The sequence below is a fragment of the Erpetoichthys calabaricus genome, chromosome 1 (genome assembly GCF_900747795.2).
Source record: "Erpetoichthys calabaricus chromosome 1, fErpCal1.3, whole genome shotgun sequence".
NCBI lineage: Eukaryota > Metazoa > Chordata > Cladistia > Polypteriformes > Polypteridae > Erpetoichthys > Erpetoichthys calabaricus.
In genome coordinates, this window is record NC_041394.2 from 314,365,321 (window position 1) to 314,389,595 (window position 24,275).

Consider the following 24,275-nt stretch of genomic DNA (forward strand, 5'->3'; position numbering starts at 1 on the left):
GTGCTCCCAGCATAGGCAACAGCTCTCCATGACCCTGCAGATGATTAGGTGGGTCCCATTAGTGTAGTCTCCACTCAGTAAGTTAACCTTCTAGCTTCAAAAAGTGTAAATCGGCCACAGTTGAGACAGACCTTTTATATAGTGCCATACTAGTGTTCTCACTTACCGAGATCTTTCCCAAAGCCGGATTGTTTGAACCCTCCAAAGGGAGCTGCTACATCTGTCTTGTTGTAAGTGTTAATGAAGACGGTTCCGGCCTCCAGCCGCTCGCTGATGTACATGGCTTTGCTGATGTCTCTAGTGAAGACGCCAGATGCTAAGCCAAACTCTGTATCATTTGCCCTTTGTAGGACTCCCTCCATATCTCTGTGAAGAAACAAACCTTTTAAAGAAGTCTGTACACCAGAAGAATCGTCTGCTCCTGCTGCATGAAAAACTGCACACAGATTATTCCTTTCTCTGCAAATAAATTCACAAGGAACACTTGGATGATTACTGGACTGATAGCACACTGCTTGTTTTTAAATAAGATGAACCACTCCTTATGTAGTGTATGAATTATTGTAGTAAGTCAAATAAATATTTATTTTTGAACATTAAGTACAAGTTTAGCTGATGAGTGAGGATTTTTATGTTTGATGTGTTGACAATAACTGAAACTTGACTGACTTAGTTATTCTTTTTACTTTCATAATTACATGATAAAATGACTATGCTTCTTGGTCAATCTGGATGTGAAATAGTTAACAGTATTGTATCACATGAACATTAACATGTTGTGTCATTTTCTAACTTGCTTAATCCAGACCAGGGTCACTGCGGGCTGGAACCTGTCCCAGCTAACACAGGGCACGTTGCAGGAGCAAACCCTGGAAAGCGTGCCAATCCATCATAGGGCAAATACACACCGGCCACTTTAATATTGCCAATTCACCTAACCTGCCTGCCTTTGTAAAGTAACAGGAAACCAGAGCACCTGGCGAGAACATGCAAATCCTGGTCTCCTTACTTATTTTTTAAAAAAATAACCCAACTACACCTAATTAACAGCTGATTAATAATAGCTTAACAGTAAACATCAGCCATAACATCACCAACTCCACCACTTTCTAACCTGATAATCCAAGTAAGCATGGGGTGCAAAGTGGAGATCAATCCTGGACGGGTTCATTTCCATTCACTAAACACACACGTCTTTCAGATAAGGAAGGGAACAAGAGTACCCAGAAGAAATGCCACGCATACTGGGACAGTGTGCAGACTCCACACAGACAGCAACTGCGCCACGTTTCCTGATGGGTTACATTTTTTGTTTGTTTACAAATGAAGACATCAGAAGTCAACAAAAGGATTCCTCCTGACAACCCATGTGAGATACTGAGGCTTGATTTCCACCATGGGGAGGCCTGTTTTACCGCTTTTGCCTGTTCACTCAATCAACTCAGCTGCTTATAGCATTCAAATTAGGCTAACACATTCAAATTTGACTTATAATTAAAAGTATGTGTAATGTAGCAGTTGTTTGAATTAGTGATTCTGCTGCAGTTACTGTATTTTTAAAAAATTTTTTTTAATAAACACAATAATGTATTGCTCCTAAAGTATCAATGATGATACAAAGAAAGCGGAAAAAAACAAAAAGTAATTTTTTCCCTTTTTATATTACATGAACAGGTTGTACCACTTTATATTTGTGATTTTCTTGCCATAATGACATTCTTATAAGTGTACAATGAGAAGAACAAAATGCTGGGACAATGAGGTAATATGGGTTATTTCTGTTATAACGTTCACAAAATACAGTATGTATTTTACATACAACATAAACAATATTGGAAACAATGTGCATTTGTTGTGTTGCCAGTTTTTCCAATATTGTTTGTTAAATGTAAATGCCATTTTTGTGTGTGCATGTTATGTACATGTTTGTAGCTAGTACAGTGATCCCTCGCTATATCGCGCTTCGCCTTTCGCGGCTTCACTCCATCGCGGATTTTATATGTAAGCATATTTAAATATATATCGCGGATTTTTCGCTGCTTCGCGGGTTTCTGCGGACAATAGGTCTTTTAATTTCTGGTACATGCTTCCTCAGTTGGTTTGCCCAGTTGATTTCATACAAGGGACACTTTTGGCAGATGGCTGAGAAGCTATCCAGCTTACTTTCTCTCTCTGTCTCTCTCTCTCTTGCGCTGACGTAGGGGGGTGTGAGCAGGGGGGCTGTGTGCAGCTGCTTCCTGAAGGACAGGCTGCACGGAGCTTCGCATACTTAAAAGCTCAAAGGGCACGTATTGATTTTTTATCTCTCTCTATCTCTCTCTAACTCTCTCTGCTCCTGACAGAGGGGGTGTGAGCTGCCGCCTTCAACAGCTTTGTACCGGCGGTGCTTCGCATATTTAAAAGCCAAAAAGCCCTATTGATTTTTTTTTTGACTGCTTGCTTTGCACTCCTTTGAAAAGGAAGATATGTTTGCATTCTTTTAATTGTGAGACAGAACTGTCATCTCTGTCTTGTCATGGAGCACAGTTTAAACTTTTGAAAAAGAGACAAATGTTTGTTTGCAGTGTTTGAATAACGTTCCTGTCTCTCTACAACCTCCTGTGTTTCTGCGCAAATCTGTGACCCAAGCATGACATTCTAAAAATAACCATATAAACATATGGTTTCTACTTCGCGGATTTTCCTACTTCGCGGGTGGCTCTGGAACGCAACCCCCGCGATGGAGGAGGGATTACTGTAATCCACAGTGAGAGAAAATTAATTGCATATCTTAAGTTTTTTATTCCTAAACATTTGACAACCTACCAGGTGTCATCATCAGAGGAATATGATTAGACATAAAGGAATCAAAGGCAATATATGGCAAACTAACTGTCCCCCACGGCTCCACCCACATAGTAGTGAAACAGGACAATCTTTAAAAATCAATAAACATGTACCGCTAGTTAAATGGAGCCAAGTTATGCTCCAAAACGTGGCGACAGGTAGACCGACTCGAATGGAGGCTGGCGTGTGAGTGAGAAGGGCCCTGTCTGGCTCCCTATTCCTGACATCACGCGACCCCCCTCCTCTCGGCTCGTAGTCTCTGTCACGGATTAGTGCGAATTAATTGGTCCTGCAAGTGAACCATGACACCTGTAATGATGAGAGAAGTCACAAAATCAACCGGAATGTTCAAGCAAATTATAGAAAGAAACCTTGATCTAAATATGTTAAATAGTTCTTTCATGAAAAGCAGACAGACTTTGAATTTTATATACAGTATATAGAGATGAGTTGGGGGTGAATCAATAAGGTGTGATTTGGAGGGTGTTGGTCATAAAGTCTTAATTATTCAAGTGTCCTTTTTAAGCCTGCATATCCAAACGTCTGTTAATGGCATTTTCATTTGATAGCCATGATTCAGCCAACTCTGGTACTTTTAGTATTAACCCTGAATTTTACTTGCACCGTGTCCCTGTTAAACATGTTTTCGGATGTGCGTATATCAGAGACTGTGGGTCCTTCCTTCTGACAGCACTGTGATGTTCTTCTATACGTGCAGAGAGTATTTTAAAAGATTGTTCCTGTACACAGCTAGGCATGTTGTGTATATACAAATATACATAAATTTACTGCTATGTGCAGTATTATATAGCCATATTACTTGTCAAAGACAGTCAATGGAATGATTTTCAATATCTCTTGCCCAGAGTGTACTTTCAGCACCTTGCTTCAGTATCCTTTTGTGTCCAAACCTTTTCCTAACCGGTGCTCCATCTGTCCAGTGCATTCACATAAAAGCTGCAACTCCAACTCTGTCATTTCCAGGTGCTATGCTCAACGACGTCAACACTCAGTGTGCGTGCTACGCCTTTACTCCTCAGTGTGTCTCACACAGTTGCACTACTTCTTTCAATTGCATCACCAAAGCCAAACTGACCAATCAGATTGCTCAGAGAGAGAAATCAGACACACCCACAGACCTTTGTGTTTTATTATATAGTAGATAAAGATACATACCCGTCTTTAAACTTGGAAATCACCATTACAGGTCCAAAGGACTCCTCTTTGGCAATGTACATGTGATCCTCCACATCAGTAAACACTGTTGGTTCCATGAAAAACCCTAAGAGCAGATGCAGGAAGCATGTAGTTATCATATAAATTAAATGAGAGTAAAATGTTTAAAATGAGTAATACGTTTAACTTGAAATTGTACAAGGAAAATAGACATTGCCATGATTAGCACAAGAAACCTATTGGGCTTGAAGACATTTTAAACTGTTTATTCTGAAAAGTGTTTATTGTTTATATTTTCAAGATCTTGGATGCTGTACCCAGAATTGAATAATAACTCTTTGATAATTGTGATTTGTGAACCAAATGCCGCTGAAGTAATGACAGTTCTTAGAGGGTTAACTCAAGTTGGACGGTTGGGAGACAAAGTCAGAGAGGCGAGATTGCATTGGTTTGGACATGTGCAGAGGAGAGATGCTGAGTATATTGGGAGAAGGATGCTAAGGATTGAGCTGCCAGGGAAGAGGAAAAGAGGAAGGCCTAAGCGAAGGTTTATGGATGTGGTGAGAGAGGACATGCAGGTGATCTGTGTAACAGAACAAGATGCAGAGGACAGAAGGATATGGAAGAAGATGATCCGCTGTGGTGACCCCTAACTGGAGCAGCCGCAAGAAGAAGAAGAAAGCGGGCCTGACCCATTGCTTTCAGGCAGAGGTCATGAGTAATTAGAGCACCTGCACTGTGCACAGATAGGACAAAAAAAAAGATTTTATTTGGGTCTTAGATGAGCAGTCCATAGTCAACTTAGGCTCAGATGGCACTCACTCATACCTGCAAGCTTCATATAAAGCTCGCTGAATATCCAAAATGTTGAGAGTATTTAATGGTGAGGGACTTTCTAGAAGCTAGAAGTTGTCCGCAAGAAGAATACTTTCTGCACTTTGCTGAACTAGTATACATTCATCTACATTCCCCACTGGAGAACTACACGATGACTGTTCTGTTCCAGTGGCTTCTCTTCAGCCTTTATGTGTATGTATAAATTACACATTGTATACTGGAAGTGAATGCTTTATTTTAAAGCAAGTTAAATATATAAACATCTCTTTTTGTACCATTTTTCTCTTGTCTGATTATTTCCACCATGGTTACTGAAGGGGTTTATAAACAGGATCAAGTATGTCCTGCATTTCTATAAAGAATACAATACAAGGGAGTAAGCACCCCCTGCTGGAGACCGACGTTCATTTTTTATAACAAGATCATTAAAACAATAATTAAGAGAATTTCAAACGATACAAATAAACTAAGGAATCACAATAAAATTTCAAGATCAATGTAATCCAACTCATGGTTGCAGAGGGCCAATGCCTATTCCAGCACTGTTGAATACTAGGCAGGTTCAAACCCTGGACGAGTGTGCACTCACATACACATCCATGCTCACACTCACCTAGTTTGGAATTGCCAGTGTACCTAATGTGCACATCTATGGAAATGTGGGGAAAAACAAAGAACCTGGAGGAAACTCACACAGACAAATGACATCATGCAAAGTCGACACAGACAACTGGCCCCAGGATTCAAACCCAGGTTGTTGCATCCCTGAGCCACAAGCAATCCTTAGTGCACTTTCATTCCACCCAATATGTAATACATAAAAATATGTAACAATTTCATTATTCCATCTATATTTGATGTGATTTCAAACAAATTTAACAAAGGAACAAGCTAGATGAATGACTTGATTGCAAAAGAGTTTGTTTAGGCAGACATGGGTTGCCACAGTCCTGTGGACCTCACGCACTACTAAACTCCTACTAATCTTTGCTTGTAAGTAATATCCTAACCTAATAAGTGTACCCATTCACAGATGCCTCACTTCTCATTATCAGTGCAAGTTTCCTCTTTTTAGGTTTATTAGCACTGATCTTTAGAGTAGTCTTTTGTGTCAGTCTATCTTATGTTTGATGTTTCAAATGTATTATTTTCTAAAAGTAGATTATAACGCCCACTAGGCAACATACACTAGTGGTCAGGTTGTTGGACTTAAAAATGCCAAATTCAGTCCTAACCTGCATTTGACTTTGTGAACCTGAGCTGACCACTTAATCCCCCTTGAGTTCAGGTATAAAACATACACAGAACTGTAAAGGGCCCTGGTCTTCTAAAATGGTCTTGGGTAAAGGTGTCTGCCAAATATTGCATATTATTATTCTATGTATACTTGTATGGCACTCTTTACTGAAAACAGGCTGTAAACGCTTACACATTGTAGTGATGTGGACTCACATCACAAAGCGTCTTCAGTTCATAGATTTGCACTGTGGTGACCTGCCAGTGGTCAGCTGCAAACCCACAACATCTGGCCCAGAAGCCATCTCCTTACAGTGTGAGGTAATGGGAGTGCTCCTATTCACTCAGGCTGATGAGGGACTGCTTCTGAAGGCTACTGTTATCCAGACGTTGCAGGGTCGAGGCTGGTCACTGGCACTTCACCACAGAGCAAACCTGCAAACTGAAGATGCTTTTTGGTGAAAGTTCACAGCAATACGCACATAGTGACAATTGTATTGTGGTAACAGTAAAAAGATTTACACACATAAGTGCATATAAAAATGTAAATAAATTGGACAAAAGAAATTAATATCGGGTTAAAACAAAATAATCCGATGCATTTTATTTGCTTGCTTGTTTTTTTTTTTTGTTTTTTTAACTCACTGTCAATTAACAATTAAGAGGCAAAAGAACCAGTGGCTAACCATCTAACTTGGTTCCATTCATACACATTTTCAGCATTAAGTATCTGTTGTAATAAAATACAGGGTGTCCCAAAAGTCACAATACACTTCCTTTTTTGTATTTCGTTCCAGGTATCATTCAGAGAGACTTAAGCCATCAGCATATGACAACTTAGGCTTTGCAGTTTTTGTAAGCGTATCATTCCCTTAACCATGGCACCCCTCCCCACTTTGCCAGGTTAGTCAGAGATTTCCCGAACTTCAAGTTTCCTGACCGATGAATCGGTCGAAGGGGTCCCCCTCAAATGGGCTTTGCGCTCCCCTGACTTTCCACCTTGTGACTTTTTTTTGTGGGGTTATATCAAAAGCAAGGTGTATGCCACTAAACCCCGTAACCTGTCACAGCTTGAGGAAAGAATCCGCACGGCCTGCAGCAAGGTTGGGGAAGAGATGCTGCAAAACGTCGGAGAGGCTTGCATCTGAAGGTGGCTGAAAGTTGTCGAAAATGGAGGCGCTCATGTGGAGGTATACAACTAGTCTTCAAGGCGTTGGAATGTGATTGCAAGCCTAGCAAGTAAAACTGCAACGACTCCTTTGTTGATGCTAGAAATATTAATAAACTAAGTTTCTTGTGTAATTTTTAGGAATTTATTAAAAGTGTATAGTGACTTTTGGGACACCCTGTATGTGAAAAGAAACTGAAAAGAAAAAGTGAAAGATAATTACGAATCTGGGACGAGTTTCCCTAAAATGGTGAATCTTTGAGATTAACAAGTAACTTGAAAGTGGAGTTACTTTTTAAGGGTTCACCAAAAACCCCTCTCGAATACTCATTTTAGGAATGAGTATAAAGTGCTACTTTATTAACCCCATACCAGAAGTCGCCTATAGAAAAGTAGCATAAATCGATAAAGTCAAATAAACAAAATGATCAGTTAGCAATAGTTTCATTATATGGTGATGTTTTACATCCTTCAGTGGTATGAAATAAAGTTGTGAAAGGTGATATGAAGTAAGCCCAATATCATAATTTAATAATCAAATAAGACAAAGAATTAACAGTAAATAAGCACACAATTCAATACAATTGTTTACACGGTGAATGCGAAGTAAATAACAACCTGTGCCAGGAAGGAAAGCCACAATTTTCTAAAGCAGAGCTTGTTCTTCTTTAAATGTCAACAGGGTGTTGATGTTTACTAAGAGGTGTGCCAGAATTTTTAAAAGCAAGAAAGACAAAAGTGGAATGAGACAGTGAAGAGAATCCACCTGCACACCATGCCATAACATTACTCTGTTTTCAGATACATAGACAACACCTGAATAGCCTGGTTGCAATCTATTGATTGTTTGTGTGAATATTTCATTTTCATTTTTTCCCTATTAAACACAGAAAATAAGCTCCTTTATGTATTAAAAAGTGCAAAAGTTCTTCAGACAGCGCACAATGTGTTTATTTATGAAATATATAGGGAGCAACTCAAACATAATGAAGCAAAAAGTATTTTAATTAGAAACTGGTGTGTAAAACAAAAGTAGGGCCTGATCTTGGCTTGCATATTGTAATGTTTTTAGTTAGCCAATAAAAGGTGTCATTTTGCTTGACTTCTCACTACATTCATAATGGCCAACGCGGTACAACACCCTAGTACTACAGTATATAAATCTGTAATTATTAACAGTACAAATAACTTAGTTACTTATATAAATTATTTATCATGCAAGTGCATTCATGCATTTCATTGTGAAAATGATATCTCAAGTGTAAATTTTCCTATTTTAAATGTTCTGAGAACTGACATGATTGGAATTTAATGTGCTCTCTCTGGCAGCGATTATCTGTTGCTACAGTTGCCACAACAGGTAAAAAGTTTAAGAAGCACTTAACAATTAACAAATGGATCGAAGATTACAAAGAATTTAATATGGTACTTTAGTTATGATGGGCTTTAGGTAAGCCTTGTACGCTAACCATCGATCTTAAGAGTTTACGATGTTTAGTGTTGCAGTGCTTTCAGGAAACTCGCCCCTAATCCAGTCCACAATTGTATAGTATTCTCAGAACACAAAGATGTTCAATATAAGAATCATATGATATAGCAAAATGTAGCAAAAAGAAATCACTAACAATCCCTAAAAATTATATACATTTAATTATCCACAAAGAATTTGGGTTAGAACAAAAATCTGCAGCCCCTATGGCCCTCCAGGACTAACCTTGAGAACTTCTGCCATGGGTAAATAAATGATTGAAATGTCAAACATTTTCCTCTTGCACATATTGTAACATATCCTTAAGAAATACCTGGTCTTGGAACCTGCCGGCCTCCATAAACAAGAGTTGCTCCTTCCTTTTTTCCAATTTCACAATATTCTAACAGTTTTTCCATATGAGCTTTGTGGTTTTGGGGCCCATGATCTGTTGAACGCTCTAAAGGGTCTCCAATTCTCATTTTCTTAATTTCTTCCACCTATATATACAGCATCAAAAAAAATTCCAGATAGTATTTATTGAGGATAACCATTCAGAGCAAATTAATAAAACAATAATATTACAACTTTGAAAATGTAAAAGGGTTTGCTCGGTTTACTTACCACTCTCCTCACAAATTCATCATGCACAGACTCTTCAACAAACAGCCGTCCAGCAGCAATGCAGTTTTCTCCTTTGTTAAAATATACTGCTCCCATTCCCTAAGAGAACAACTGCACTTAAATGCATTTTATAAAACAAAAAGATGCAGAAGATAACAGGTTTTCCTTGCTGGACATAAAGAACAGTTGTGTTTACCGACTTCTGTTCTAATCTGTGGTGCTGATGTGAAATTGGAATTAAAGGAAAAAAGTTCCCAATTTCTTGGTTGATTTATTTTATCATTGCAGCCAGAGATGCAACATAGAAATAAAGAAGGAATCCAAGGGATATGCACCACAGGTGTCATTGTTTGACAATATGACAAATTGTATTTCTTATTACTACATTAACAATTATTTGCTAATAGTAATGAAACTTTTTCTATAGAGAGATGCACATAATAGTAAAATAATGCATTTGAGGATGGTAAACAGTTCTTATTTTTGGATAGCTACCTCAATATAAAAAAATGTGTGCATTTGTTCAGTTTCTCTCTATATAGAAGAAAAATTAATTCTTGTGATGTTTAGCTAATGTTATCTAGTCTCATGTCAATGTGATTGATGCCAGGCAAGGCAAAAAGCAAATTTTTGAAATGGATGGTTATGTACTAAGAATATATTCTTATATGCATACAAACACATGCATAATATACACGTGGGTATATACAGGGTGAGTCAAAATTAACACTAATGGTACTGCTATGTATATACTTATATACAATTTTTGTGGACAATTTATGTGCTACATATGGTACATGTGTTGAACATGATGGCTAACAGGTTGAGACATTCCTGTAAATCATCTTGCACATATGAAATATGTTTTGTGAATAAATTGTTTCCGCCATTCAAATGTTAACATAATTTAAACTCACCCTGTATATTATATGTGCGCATGCATGCCTTTAATGTGCTTAGACGATGATGTAATGTAGTTATGTTAAGTAAGGAAGACAGACGTTTCAAGCTAAGGTAGCATGGCACCAGGGAGTGGTGACGTGTTACATTTTGATTAGCACATGCAAGTAAGAATTTCACCGTACTCTGTACACTTGGTAACTGTAATCAGAATAATAAAAGTTTAATGTCACTGTGCTCTGTACAAAAATTATTTTATAAATCCACGCACATGTACAGGCCAGGCCAAAGTTAGCACACAGGGGCTCTCAGCATTTAGAACTGCTAAGCAAGCATTTGAAGAGAGAAAGGTACAACTACGAAAATGGCCATTGTAATATTTCTGTATGTTAGGTTCCAAACAAGGCCAGGACAGGATTCAATTTCATCTCTAAGTAAGGGCCTGCACGTGGAGAAGACAGTATAAAAGACTTGGACAGCAGCCAAGTCTTCGAAGCCGACGGACAGATGGGCGATAACATCATCCGTCCTGAAAATCCTTCCATCGCAGCGATGAAAAATGGCAGACTGTATACATCAAGATCCCCCCTTTGTAATGTCTTGCTATGGCTTCCTTTCGTTTGTAATGCCGCGTAAATAGTCATTAAAGAAAGCTAAGTTATTTTCTCTTATGTGATTTCTTACCGCCATATCACTATGGGAGGGATATCGCCTTTTAATATTATATGTATATAGTTTCGGGTTACTTAAAACGCCACAATTACAAAATAATGTTTCAACTATCTCCCCCTACAGGAAATAGTAACAATGACTAGGGGGTGGAAATCTCTGGCTTACTCATGATACAGTAAGATACAGTATCAATACATGAAGAAACAGTCAGTCATTTTCTAACCTGCTTAGCCCTGAAGGGGGAGCTTGAGCCTATCCCAGATATCATATGGCACAAGGCAGGAACAAACCCTGGACAGGGTGCCAGTCCATCCCAGGGCAAACACACACACACACACACTAAGGCCAATTTAGTATCACCAGTCCATTTAACCTGCATGTCTTTGGACCATGGGAGGAAACTCGAGCACCTGGAGGAAAGCTACATATACAGTACATGGGGAGAACATGCAAACTCCACGTAGGACCTGGGAGGTGAACCCTGATCTCCTTACTGCGAGGAAGTAGTGCTACCACTATAATACCATGCTGCTCTACATGAAGAAAAAATACAGCATAATAATTTTTCCAACAATTCTTTTTGATACAATTCAGTATCCAAGAAAAAACATTAAATTGCAGTAACAGCATGTGTGAAATTTATAAGGTTGTTAAATATGTTACAGAAGTAAAAGTGCTATTTGTTGCAGGGATACTATTTAAACAAACAATCAAAAGCACTGTACATTTCAATTCTAAAATATATAATATCTCCCTAATGTAACATTATTTGCCATGAATACTATATTACATGCCTTTGCATAAAGTGAACGACAGCTTGAAGGCTGTTCTCTCCAGCGATATTTATTGAGCTTCAGGACCTTTTTGACAAGTTTTGACATGATCATGAAATATTAGAAATGTCAAAAATGTCAGAATTAAGTTAAGATTGTATAAAAAATATCCTATTATGTTATGAAGTACATTGTATTGTAATTTGGAATTACAGGTGGAATGTGTAAGATAAAAAGTGAATCTTGATTTTTAAATGGTGAATCGATGCATCAATACACATCAATCTATTTTTATAACCCTAGTAATGACCGTATAAACCTATAAATCTATGATGATAATTTAATATGCTCTGAATTTTTCCCTTTGAAACAACTTATCATGCAACATTTTGAATGTATATTTTTTAACACGGTCTTATTTTAGTATGGGCATTTTTTTGTAGTAAAATAAAACACAATGTCTTACCATTCGTACAGCCTTGTCAAGGTCACAGTCATTAAAGATTATTAGTGGAGACTTGCCTCCTAGCTCCAGGGATACTTTCTTTAGATTGCTCACAGCACAGCTAAAATAAATTTGTAAAAGAAAAGTTTGTTTAACTATCATCAGACTTCTGCATTAGCCTGTTCATAAGTATAATAAATAATACATTGTATGTTTAACTTTTCTATTGCAAAAGGCTGTACTACAAAACTTACAACAACTTTTTCTGGCTCTTGTTTGTATTTCTGTTCTACACCAGTATGCTAGCACATCCCCATCTGCCAAAAAAGCTTTGGCAATGAATCTCTTTTATACTTTAGTCATACCAACTTCAAGTGCATACACATAAAATGCATAGACATGTTACTCAAAACATGGTCAATATGTTAGGTTTTATTTGTCTTTCAGCTTTATGATGTGCTTTTACAAAATTTGTGAGTCCTGGTCTTGATTGTGCTAAGCCATTATTAAACAGAGGGAGAGTGTGAATTAATGTATTTATTAATAAAATGGCAGTTAGTTCATTCAATACATGTGTCACATTAAGAAGAAAAGGTTAGTGATCGACTTGCTGAGCATTGTGTTTTTCAAGGATACAGAACATAAATATTTATGGGATGCCTGGAGAAGGGAAGGACCGGGAATATCTTCCCCGGGGCATAAGAGGGCAGCTCCCTTAGATTACATCAGGGTCATGGATGGAGAGCTTGAAAGCTTAGCCCTGTTGGGGTCCCGTGGCCACCACCCCTGGTATGGCGGAAGTGCTGCCAGAAGAGGAACCGGCCACACATGGAGTGCTTTCGGGTGTCCATGCAGCACTTCCGCCTCACCAGAAAGTGCTGCAAGAAGATCATCAGGGAGCACCTGGAGCACATCTGGGTGTGCCATAAAAGGAGCCACCTCACTCCATTTGGGGAGCCGGAGTCGGGTGGAAGAGGATGGAGCCTCCCAGAGAGGAGTGGAGGCAGCAGAAGAAAGAGATAAGGACTGAGTTGACTGGCGATTTGTCTATTGCTGTTGTGTGTGCCGAAAATAAAATAAAAAAGCATGTGTGTATTGGACATCTGGCTGTCTCGGTGTCTGTCTGTGTCCAGGCATCTTTCACTATATATATATATATATATATATATATATATATATATATATATATATATATATCTATACATACACACATACAGTGGTGTCAAAAACTATTTGCCCCCTTCCTGATTTCTTATTCTTTTGCATGTTTGTCACACAAAATGTTTCTGATCATCAAACACATTTAACCATTAGTCAAATATAACACAAGTAAACACAAAATGCAGTTTTGAAATGATGGTTTTTATTATTTAGGGAGAAAAAAAATCCAAACCTACATGGCCCTGTGTGAAAAAGTAATTGCCCCCTTGTTAAAAAATAACCTAACTGTGGTGTATCACACCTGAGTTCAATTTCCATAGCCACCCCCAGGCCTGATTACTGCCACACCTGTTTCAATCAAGAAATCACTTAAATAGGAGCTGCCTGACACAGAGAAGTAGACCAAAAGCACCTCAAAAGCTAGACATCATGCCAAGATCCAAAGAAATTCAGGAACAAATGAGAACAGAAGTAATTGAGATCTATCAGTCTGGTAAAGGTTATAAAGCCATTTCTAAAGCTTTGGGACTCCAGCGAGCCACAGTGAGAGCCATTATCCACAAATGGCAAAAACATGGAACAGTGGTGAACCTTCCCAGGAGTGGCCGGCCGACCAAAATTACCCCAAGAGCGCAGAGACGACTCATCCGAGAGGTCACAAAAGACCCCAGGACAACGCCTAAAGAACTGCAGGCCTCACTTGCCTCAATTAAGGTCAGTGTTCACGACTCCACCATATGAAAGAGACTGGGCAAAAACGGCCTGCATGGCAGATTTCCAAGACGCAAACCACTGTTAAGCAAAAAGAACATTAGGGCTCGTCTCAATTTTGCTAAGAAACATCTCAATGATTGCCAAGACTTTTGGGAAAATACCTTGTGGACTGATGAGACAAAAGTTGTACTTTTTGGAAGGCAAATGTCCCGTTACATCTGGCGTAAAAGGAACACAGCATTTCAGAAAAAGAACATCATACCAACAGTAAAATATGGTGGTGGTAGTGTGATGGTCTGGGGTTGTTTTGCTGCTTCAGGACCTGGAAGGCTTGCTGTGATAGATGGAACCGTGAATTCTACTGTCTACCAAAAAATCCTGAAGGAGAATGTCCGGCCATCTGTTCGTCAACTCAAGCTGAAGCGATCTTGGGTGCTGCAACAGGACAATGACCCAAAACGCACCAGCAAATCCACCTCTGAATGGCTGAAGAAAAACAAACTGAAGACTTTGGAGTGGCCTAGTCAAAGTCTTGACCTGAATCCAATTGAGATGCTATGGCATGACCTTAAAAAGGCGGTTCATGCTAGAAAACCCTCAAATAAAGCTGAATTACAACAATTTTGCAAAGATGAGTGGGCCAAAATTCCTCCAGAGCGCTGTAAAAGACTCATTGCAAGTTATCGCAAACACTTGATTGCAGTTATTGCTGCTAAGGGTGGCCCAACCAGTTATTAGGTTCAGGGGGCAATTACTTTTTCACACAGGGCCATGTAGGTTTGGATTTTTTTTTCTCCCTAAATAATAAAAACCACCATTTACAAACTGCATTTTGTGTTTACTTGTGTTATATTTGACTAATGGTTAAATGTGTTTGATGATCAGAAACATTTTGTGTGACAAACATGCAAAAGAATAAGAAATCAGGAAGGGGGCAAATAGTTTTTCACACCACTGTGTGTATATATATATATATATATATTGTGATAAATGGCTGGCTACATATTCCGGCCCTCACCCCCAGGCCGCCAGGAGGAGCTCTCCCAACAGCATGTACGTGCCCCGAGTTCCAGCAGGGCCTCATGGACTATGTAGTTTTTATACGCAGCCCTGCTGGATACCTTGGGGACCACCAGGAGTCGCTATAGGGGGACTCGGAGGCTCGTATGTGCCCTATAACCCGGGAGTACGTCATGGTCACATGACGGGAAGAAACGACGTGCTCCTGGGGTGAAGAAAAGGACTGATTACCCTGACCCGGAAGGAATAAGGACTTGTGGGGTTTGAACAGGAACCACTTCCGGGTCAGGGGGTATAAAGGCCTCCGGGGAAAGACCAGATACTGAGCTAAGCTGGGAGGTAGGGTGGCGAAGTGTCTGGGTGAGGAGGAATTGTGATTATTGTGGTGTTTATTGATTAGTGATTCGTATGTGTAGTGAGGAGTGTAGAGTGCTTGGTGCACAGTATTATTATTTAATAAATAATAATTACACTTTTACCTTGTGTTTGGAGTGGTACCTGAGGGTTCAAGAGGTGGATCAAAGCTTTATCTGCTACAATATATATATATATATATATATATATATATATATATATATATATATATATTATATATAATATACACACACCAGTAACGGCGCACCACACAATAACGTGCAGTGAACACACTTGACTTGAGCATTCCTAGTTTTCCTACTATTTCTCTGTGCGTTCATCATTCATTTGCTCAGAGGTTGATGTGCTTGCTGCATCCTGAGCAGCTCATCTTTTCTCCACCCTAGCAGCCCGCTTCTTCTCTTCTTCCGTCGGCATCTTTTCGCTTCAAAACTGATTAAGTCAGTGTTTGTTTTGCAATTACTTAGCATGTTTTCCTTAATTTTTTACTTAAGCTGGCACTTAAATCATTCTTGTGGCAGATTGAAGACTTAAGATATGAAGAGGTAGGGGAAGTGACGGCGAAGGTGGTAGGGGATGAGAATGGCGCCCATACACATGCACCGCACGGCCACCCTGCTGGCCACTGCCGAGAGTTGATTCTACAGTAAAATAAAATAAAAAGAGCAATAACCTTGGAGGTCAATCATCACCCCGAAGCGGATAGTAGACATCACGTAGTATATGTGTACCGAATTTCAGGTCAATAGTTTATATATATATATATATATATATATATATATATTACAGTGGTATTTTTCCCCATAAGAAATAAAGGGAAAATGATTAATCCGTTCCCATGAAAAAAAATCCTATTGTTATTGGCATATTATACATTGATGGGGTTGTATAAAATAATTTAAACACTGCTTAATACTAAAATACATAAATACAAAAGCAATTAGATGAAATAAATTAAAATTTAACCTCACTTTACTTTTTAATAACGTCTTTGTTTTTCACAATCGTAGATACCATCGTTCTCGGCATACGGTATGCAGCAGCCATGTCCCGGATACGCATGCCACCTTTATACTTTTCAACAATCAATTCAAATTTACGCGAAAAAACACAAAATCACGTGAAAATTCACAGTTACAGCGCGGGTTGTTCACTGAATGCTAGCAACTGGCGTACTGACACTCGTGGGCAGTGTAGGGTAGTGCGCGGTGTGACGATGCAGGTCCGCTCCACACTCCCATACATCCTTATGGGGAGCCCTGAACCCGACAGCGTCGGTAATGTCACCGAGATGAGCTGACAAATGAGGACAGTTCTCAAATGAAGCCAGGGGATAGTACAAGAGTGCCAAGTGCTTTTATTTAAAACAAAAATCAGTGTCCAAACAAAAAGTGCTGTGGATCTGGTTTCAATAAATAATTATTTAATAAATATCCATAAAAACAAGTGTTCTGTGGGGATAAACACAACAATAAATAAATCCGATAAAATCTGAGGTTAAAAATGCAGTCTCACTCTTCCCGATCACAGCCCACCTGTGCAGGTGCGACTCACTCCTACTACCTCATTAACTCCCCCGCGGTCGTGCAATCGCACCCACGGAGAATAACATGGCTATATGGGTTAAAACCTGGCCCTTTTTTTTGAAGCCACGGACCCGCTATGCCACACGCGGTGTTCCAAACAAAGGTTGTATACCAAGCAAAATTTTTTGCGTCCAAACAGGACATATGCTTGCGCCACCACCATCTACTCAAAGCATCGTGATGTTCCAACAATAATGGATTAAAAGCCAGAAGTCTGCATGACCATCATCATCAAGTCCTTACGTGAGAACCTTAAATACAAAGAGGACTATTTCATTTATATTAGGTAGAATTCCCAGACTGGGTGGTCTCGTGGCCTGGAACCCCTGCAGATTTTATTTTTTTCTCCAGCTGTCTGGAGTATTTTTTTTTTCTGTCCTCCCTGGCCATCGGACCTTACTCTTATTCTATGTTAACTAATGTTTTATTTTAATTTCTTACTTTGTCTTTTATTTTTCTTTTCTTCATTATGTAAAGCACTTTGAGCTACTTTTTTGTATGAAAATGTGCTATATAAATAAATGTTGTTGTTGTATACCAAGTTGGAGTTATTCCAAAGCAGACGTATACCAAGGTACCACTGTATATATTATATACTGTATATATACATACATATACAGGTGCTGGTCATAAAATTAGAATATCATGACAAAGTTGATTTATTTCAGTAATTCCATTCAAAAAGTGAAACTTGTATACTAGATTTATTCATTACACACAGACTGATGTATTTCAAATGTTTATTTCTTTTAATGTTGATGATTATAACTGACAACTAATGAAAGTCCCAAATTTAGTATCTCGGAAAATTAGAATATTGTGAAAAGGTTCAATATTGAAGACACCTGGTGCCACACTCTAATCAGCTAATTAACTCAAAACACCTGCAAAAGCCTTTAAATGGTCTCTCAGTCTAGTTCTGTAGGCTACACAATCATGGGGAAGACTGCTGACTTGACAGTTGTCCAAAAGACGACCATTGACACCTTGCCCAAGGAGGGCAAGACACAAAAGGTCATTGCTAAAGGGGCTGGCTGTTCACAGAGCTCTGTGTCCAAGCACATTAATAGAGAGGCGAAGGGAAGGACAAGATGTGGTAGAAAAAAGTGTACAAGCAATAGGGATAACCGCACCCTGGAGAGGATTGTGAAACAAAACCCATTCAAAAATGTGGGGGAGATTCACAAAGAGTGGACTGCAGCTGGAGTCAGTGCTTCAAGAACCACCACACACAAACGTATGCAAGACATGGGTTTCAGCTGTCGCATTCCTTGTGTCAAGCCACTCTTGAACAAGAGACAGCGTCAGAAGCGTCTCGCCTTTGGACTGCTGCTGAGTGGTCCAAAGTTATGTTCTCTGATGAAAGTAAATTTTGCATTTCCTTTGGAAATCAAGGTCCCAGAGTCTGGAGGAAGAGAGGAGAGGCACAGAATCCACGTTGTGTGAGGTCCAGTGTAAAGTTTCGACAGTCCGTGATGGTTTGGGGTGCCATGTCATCTGCTGGTGTTGGTCCATTGTGTTTTCTGAGGTCCAAGGTCAATGCAGCCGTCTACCAGGAAGTTTTAGAGCACTTCATGCTGCTGTCGAACTTTATGGAGATGCAGATTTCATTTTCCAACAGGACCTGGCACCTGCACACAGTGCCAAAGCTACCAGTACCTGGTTTAAGGACCATGGTATCCCTGTTCTTGATTGGCCACCAAACTCGCCTGACCTTAACCCCATAGAAAATCTATGGGGTATTGTGAAGAGGAAGATGCAATACGCCAGACCCAACAATTCAGAAGAGCTGAAGGCCACTATCAGAGCAACATGGGCTCTCATAACACCTGAGCAATGCCACAGACTGATCGACTCCATGCCACGTCGCATTGCTGCAGTAATCCAGGCCAAAGGAGCCCCAACTAAATATTGAGTGCTGTACATGCTCATACTTTTCATGTTCATACCTTTCAGTTGGCCAACATTTCTAAAAATCCTTTTTTTGCATTGGTCTTAATTGATATTCTAATTTTCCGAGATGCTGAATTTGGGACTTTCATTAGTTGTCAGTTATAATCATCAACATTAAAAGAAATAAACATGTGAAATACATCAGTCTGTGTGTAATGAATGAATCAAATATACAAGTTTCACTTTTTGAATGGAATTACTGAAATAAATCAACTTTGTCATGATATTCTAATTTTATGACTAGCACCTGTATATATATATATATATATATATATATATATATATATATATATAAAAAAAACATACATATTATATATATATAATATACACTTTCGTCAAGCTTCACGATGAAGCCTACGACCCAGTTATCAGCCAAAGCTTTGGACTTAAACATGCACTTAAGAAACCAATGGAAAACTTTCCACCCCTTCACTTTAAAATCCAGTGTTGGTGTCAGTTCCCTGCTTTCTCTGCATTAACTCAGCCTGGATTCAGGTTCACATTTCTGTAGCAGACTACCTGTTGCTAAGGTATGATATAACAAAGGCTTGAGTGCCTCTCTACAGCAAAAGGAACCTCAGCAGTGGGTGACTATCTGTAATGGAATTGGACATGGGTGCCACCAAGAATGCTGTACTGTTATAAGCCAGCAAGGCATGCAAGCAGCAGAGACCTTGCAAAAACAACACATTCATCTAACTGAAGAAAGAGAGTTAACTGATCATTCACTCTTAATAGACACATTCGTTTTAGCAAGAAAGCGAGATCAGTGAAAAATTTCTAAATTTGTAACTACGGTATTGACTGACACCAGGTCACAACGCACACTCTTCCTCTACGTGTGTCCTTTATATTTCTGGTTGGATTCTAAACAGCCAAGGACAAATCATCACCAACATCCATTGAGACAACACAAATCAGACAGAGACTAAATATCATTACTGATTTGTAACTAGATTCAAAGGCTACTACTGTTTGTAACCGCACAGCTATGGTAAAGCCAGTAAAAGTATTATGATATGTTATTTTCTGGTTGTGGGCATCCCTTAAGTTGTGTGCCAGGTCAGTTTCTTCCACCAAAGTTAATATGAAAGCTAAATCCCTTCCATTAAATTCACAGCTGCTGGACCAAGGCAGTCTGTGAAACATTATATGCATGTGTAACTCTCATTTACAGACAGACTCCGAGAGAAGAAACTCCAGCTGCATCCATGATTAATTTATTTAACCAGCTAATAATAGTCCAGAAAGGCATTTAAAAATCTTACTCCAAATGAATGATGTTTCCTGTTGAGTTCCATGGAGGCCACGAGGGGGAGCTGCAGAGCCCTATAGCAGACTTCACCTGGGAGTGATTCCAGGAAATCTTGATGAGCCACCTGGAACACTCCCAGGAACTATAAAAGTAGCCAGTCACCACCACTTAATGGCCTGAGTCGGGAGGAAGTGGATGAAGTGCATTAGGAGGAGTGGAGGTGGAAGTTCTGGCGAAGAGAACGGACTGTGGTGCTGTACTTTTGTTGTCCTGCCTGTCTGTAATGGGTTACAGTGGCTATACACACCACGGGTTTTAAAACATGTATATAACCATCTTCTATTGTGCTTATGTTATGAATGTTATTTGTTAAACGGCTAGACTATATATCATAGGACAGAGAAAGTGAAGGCGTATATGTGATCCTGCATTGACCGAAATTCGCCTTTTCCCCACAGCAGTATGACACAAGTAAGGGGCACAGATAGGGATCCTTTATAATCATCTCTTTAAATGTTTTATGGATGAATGATTTAGAGTTCTTATAATTAAAAAAAGAACATAAGTTTCCTACAGCGCATGGCTTCATATATGAACATAATTAGTAGAGTCTTGCAGTTTGTGAAAATGATTAATTGTTGCTTTGGAGGTTATCTGAGGAAATCTGAGGTTTTCTTGTCACTATATTTATGCTAATTCTGACTTACAGCATACCTTATTTACATGAAAACATTGTAGAGCTGTGATTTTTTTTGTAGCCAGCTTAAGATTATTTTTTGAAGCACAATAAGTTAAACTGTCACTTTTCCTCTTACTCAGGACATATTTGCATATCACAATACCTTCTGAAAATTGCTAATTTAAATTGAAATATTTTTAAATATTTTTTTAGCATGTTAAGTTCTGTCATCTTCAGCTAAAGGCCATTTTTAAAGAAGTACAATCCAAAAAAGAAAAAGCACTGCACTGAGCATTACTTAAAACAATACTGTGTACAATTATGAACAATGCTGCACATCTTCACCCTGACACACTAACAACGAGTACATTCAGCAGAAATGTGTCAAGAAACTCTATGGGACTACTTTATACCAAAAGCAATATGTTTGCATAATACCTCACTATGACTTGCTTTATTGTCTTTCTGGTGTGTGTTCTGGCCAGAGTGTGTGTGTTTATTTATTTATCAACTAATGTATTTATTTAAAGAGCTTCTGTAAAAATCCTAATTTCCCATTGGGGAAAAATAAATAAAGTTATAGCTACGCAAACCATTTCAATTTGATTTCTCTTCTCTTTATATTTTGGGTTCCCAGAAGAGTTACCCTAAAAAAGTCAACATTACACATATGTTTGGGGATTTAATTACATAACCATCAATCTCTTGAAAGGTTTTTACATTGCAGCAATTAAGTAAAAGACAAGGTCATCTGTCTGTTGTAACATCTTCTACAATTAACATTATTTCTATACATTTTTCATTGTGAATGCTGCTCCATTTTCACCTTTGTATAAAGCAGGAGTAATGATTTTAATAATACAGAAAGTAACTCTTTAATCAGAATATTAAAAAAACAAAATAAATATAGGGTGTTATACAAGAGCCAGTTTTAATAGTTTACAATTACATTTTAAAAAAGCTTGTGTTCAAAAACGGCAGCTTACCTTCCAGTGTGACACTCACCTTTTCATAATCTGTTTTCCAATAGGGGTGGATCCTGTGAAGCCAAGTTTGCGGATATCTGGATGCTCTGACATGCGCTGGCCTACGAGACCACCTAAACTCAAAACCAAACATGAAACATTAGCACAGTTTTAGGAGGTTGACAGAATTCTTGTTTCTTAGTTCTTTAGTTATTTACAATAATGCTAAAAACGTGCAACAGAACTGCACTTGAGTGACTGAAGGACATTAATCAGGAAGCAATATTTACAACTTCATTTTTAATGACCAAATACTTTAGGACTTTTTTTTTTTAAAGGAAGACATCAAAGACAATAGAAATACATTCCATATTCCCTCAATGAACAGTTTTTAAAGTAAGCATGCTTTTTAAAACATTATTTTTTTCCTTTTATGTAGCACTTTTCAAAGCTGTATTTTATAATGTCTGTAAAGAATCTGTGGAAAAAAATGAAAACATAAACATTAGACGTAGTGCTGCTATTTGCTAACTAATCCTGCCTTGCATCTGTTACTTGCTGGAATAGGCTAAAGCTTCCCCACGATAAGCAGGTATAGAAAATAGATGGATGATCAAAAATCTTGCCAAACAATGAACACAATGTGGGTTCATGAACAGCACCACTGCACTAACCACTGCACCAATTTGCAAATCATAGTTTCAATATTTTAAATGCAATGATTTGACAAGTAGCTAAATCATACATAAGCATTTGTTCAAGAGAATGAGCAAAGGTACAAGTAAAATTACTGACATTTTACCTTGAAGACTAAGTCAGTTTTAAGAATAAAATTTAACATGTTTAAAAGTACCTCAATTACTATAAGACAAATGTCATGTACAAATACAAACCAGCATTAAAATTTCCCATTAAGCATTTTGCCCATTTTAACTGCACCAATTTGGAGATCACACTGTTTTAATATTTTAAAAGAAAAGTTGAGACAAGTATTTGTTATAGATATGAACATGTTATGTCACTGGCTCGTATTTATTGCATTAAAATGGCTCCCTCGGTAGTCAATTCTGACCTTATACGTGGATTCAGAGCAAGACATTTTCAATCAGAAACATACAATTTTATATACCATTTCTTACAGTAAATAATTTATTTTTTAAAGAAAATCATAAGGCTGAAGAGCTTCAGGATTCTAATTATAACTTTGTATATCTTGTTTAGTTTTGTGTTCATTTTACATAAATATGTCTGACCTCCCTAAACCAGATGATAACTATGTTCTAACTGAGGTTACGGTAAAAACATAAGAATTCAGAAAACCCAAAAGCCACTGGGCAACTTTCTTTATGGTATACAAAAAAAAAAAATGATGTGATGTTGCTTTATTCATATTAACTTACCTGAGCCCGGCACAATGTTTATGACACCCTTTGGGATTCCGGCCCGTACAGACAATTCAGCAAACTTCAGAGCTGTCAAAGGTGTAACCTAACAGACACAAATCACAGCATATATTTGGTTTACTACTTGTTCTGTTTTCACTGTTATATTTCCTTAAAACTTAAATGTGTGCTCCAGCAGCTTTAAGCACATAAACTTCACAGTATGAGCAAACATTTGTCAGTTTCAGGAGTAAATGCATAAATAAACAACTGTATTGCTAACGGCTTCACCTATAAATACTAACAGTGTGGTTACTATTAACACACACAATTTTTGACCACATTTATTTTAGGTGTCCAGTAGAAGATATCCACAAATCGAGCCATCAACTGGGGTGCAAAGCAGGCTGTCATGGATGGGGTGAACAGAACCGACTAATGGATCAACTAAATTTAATGTAGTGGAGTGAAGCTTATTAGGATACTTGAATAGACCGCATTAAAGGCAGTAAAATCTTAATCTGTAGTTCTACTAACACACAGTACTTTAGTGACCTTTAGGATATATTTGTAACACAGAAAATAAACTCTTAATTTCAAACATTTGAACAAATCAACAAAGAATGTTTAACTTTAGGATTTTGTTTTGATTCTCTAACATCATTATTTTAATCAGATGACTTGTTTTTGTGTCTGTTTACACATTGGTAGAGTTTTATATTTGTTTTGCTTTTCTACTTTGTCAGCCTAATTTACAGTGCATCCGGAAAGTATTCACAGCGCATCACTTTTTCCACATTTTGTTATGTTACAGCCTTATTCCAAAATGGATTAAATTCATTTTTTTCCTCGGAATTATACACACAACACCCCATAATGACAACGTGAAAAAAGTTTACTTGAGGTTTTTGCAAATTTATTAAAAATAAACTTACTTAAAGCCAGCCTACCTTTCTCTGCCAATTATGCAATTTTCTGTTTAAAGCTCAATTATTGAATAAACTGTAGCATCATGATATATATGCAAATAAAACAATTGGTGATGGCTTCTTCTCTTCAA

General features: G+C 38.2%; 1 protein-coding gene across 1 annotated transcript in view; it reads right to left on the reverse strand.

Moving 5' to 3' along the window:
* The window catches only part of aldh1l2 (aldehyde dehydrogenase 1 family, member L2), a 92,929-nt gene that overhangs the window by 1,915 nt on the left and 66,739 nt on the right, over positions 1-24,275 (reverse strand). Inside the window, exons 16-22 of the mRNA XM_028817635.2 lie at positions 23,234-23,321; positions 21,874-21,967; positions 12,147-12,246; positions 9,336-9,434; positions 9,046-9,211; positions 4,003-4,108; positions 167-366 (exon numbers count right to left, since the gene is read on the reverse strand). Of these exons, the coding sequence (XP_028673468.1) occupies positions 167-366; positions 4,003-4,108; positions 9,046-9,211; positions 9,336-9,434; positions 12,147-12,246; positions 21,874-21,967; positions 23,234-23,321 (853 nt within the window). The remainder of the gene's footprint in view (positions 1-166; positions 367-4,002; positions 4,109-9,045; positions 9,212-9,335; positions 9,435-12,146; positions 12,247-21,873; positions 21,968-23,233; positions 23,322-24,275) is intronic.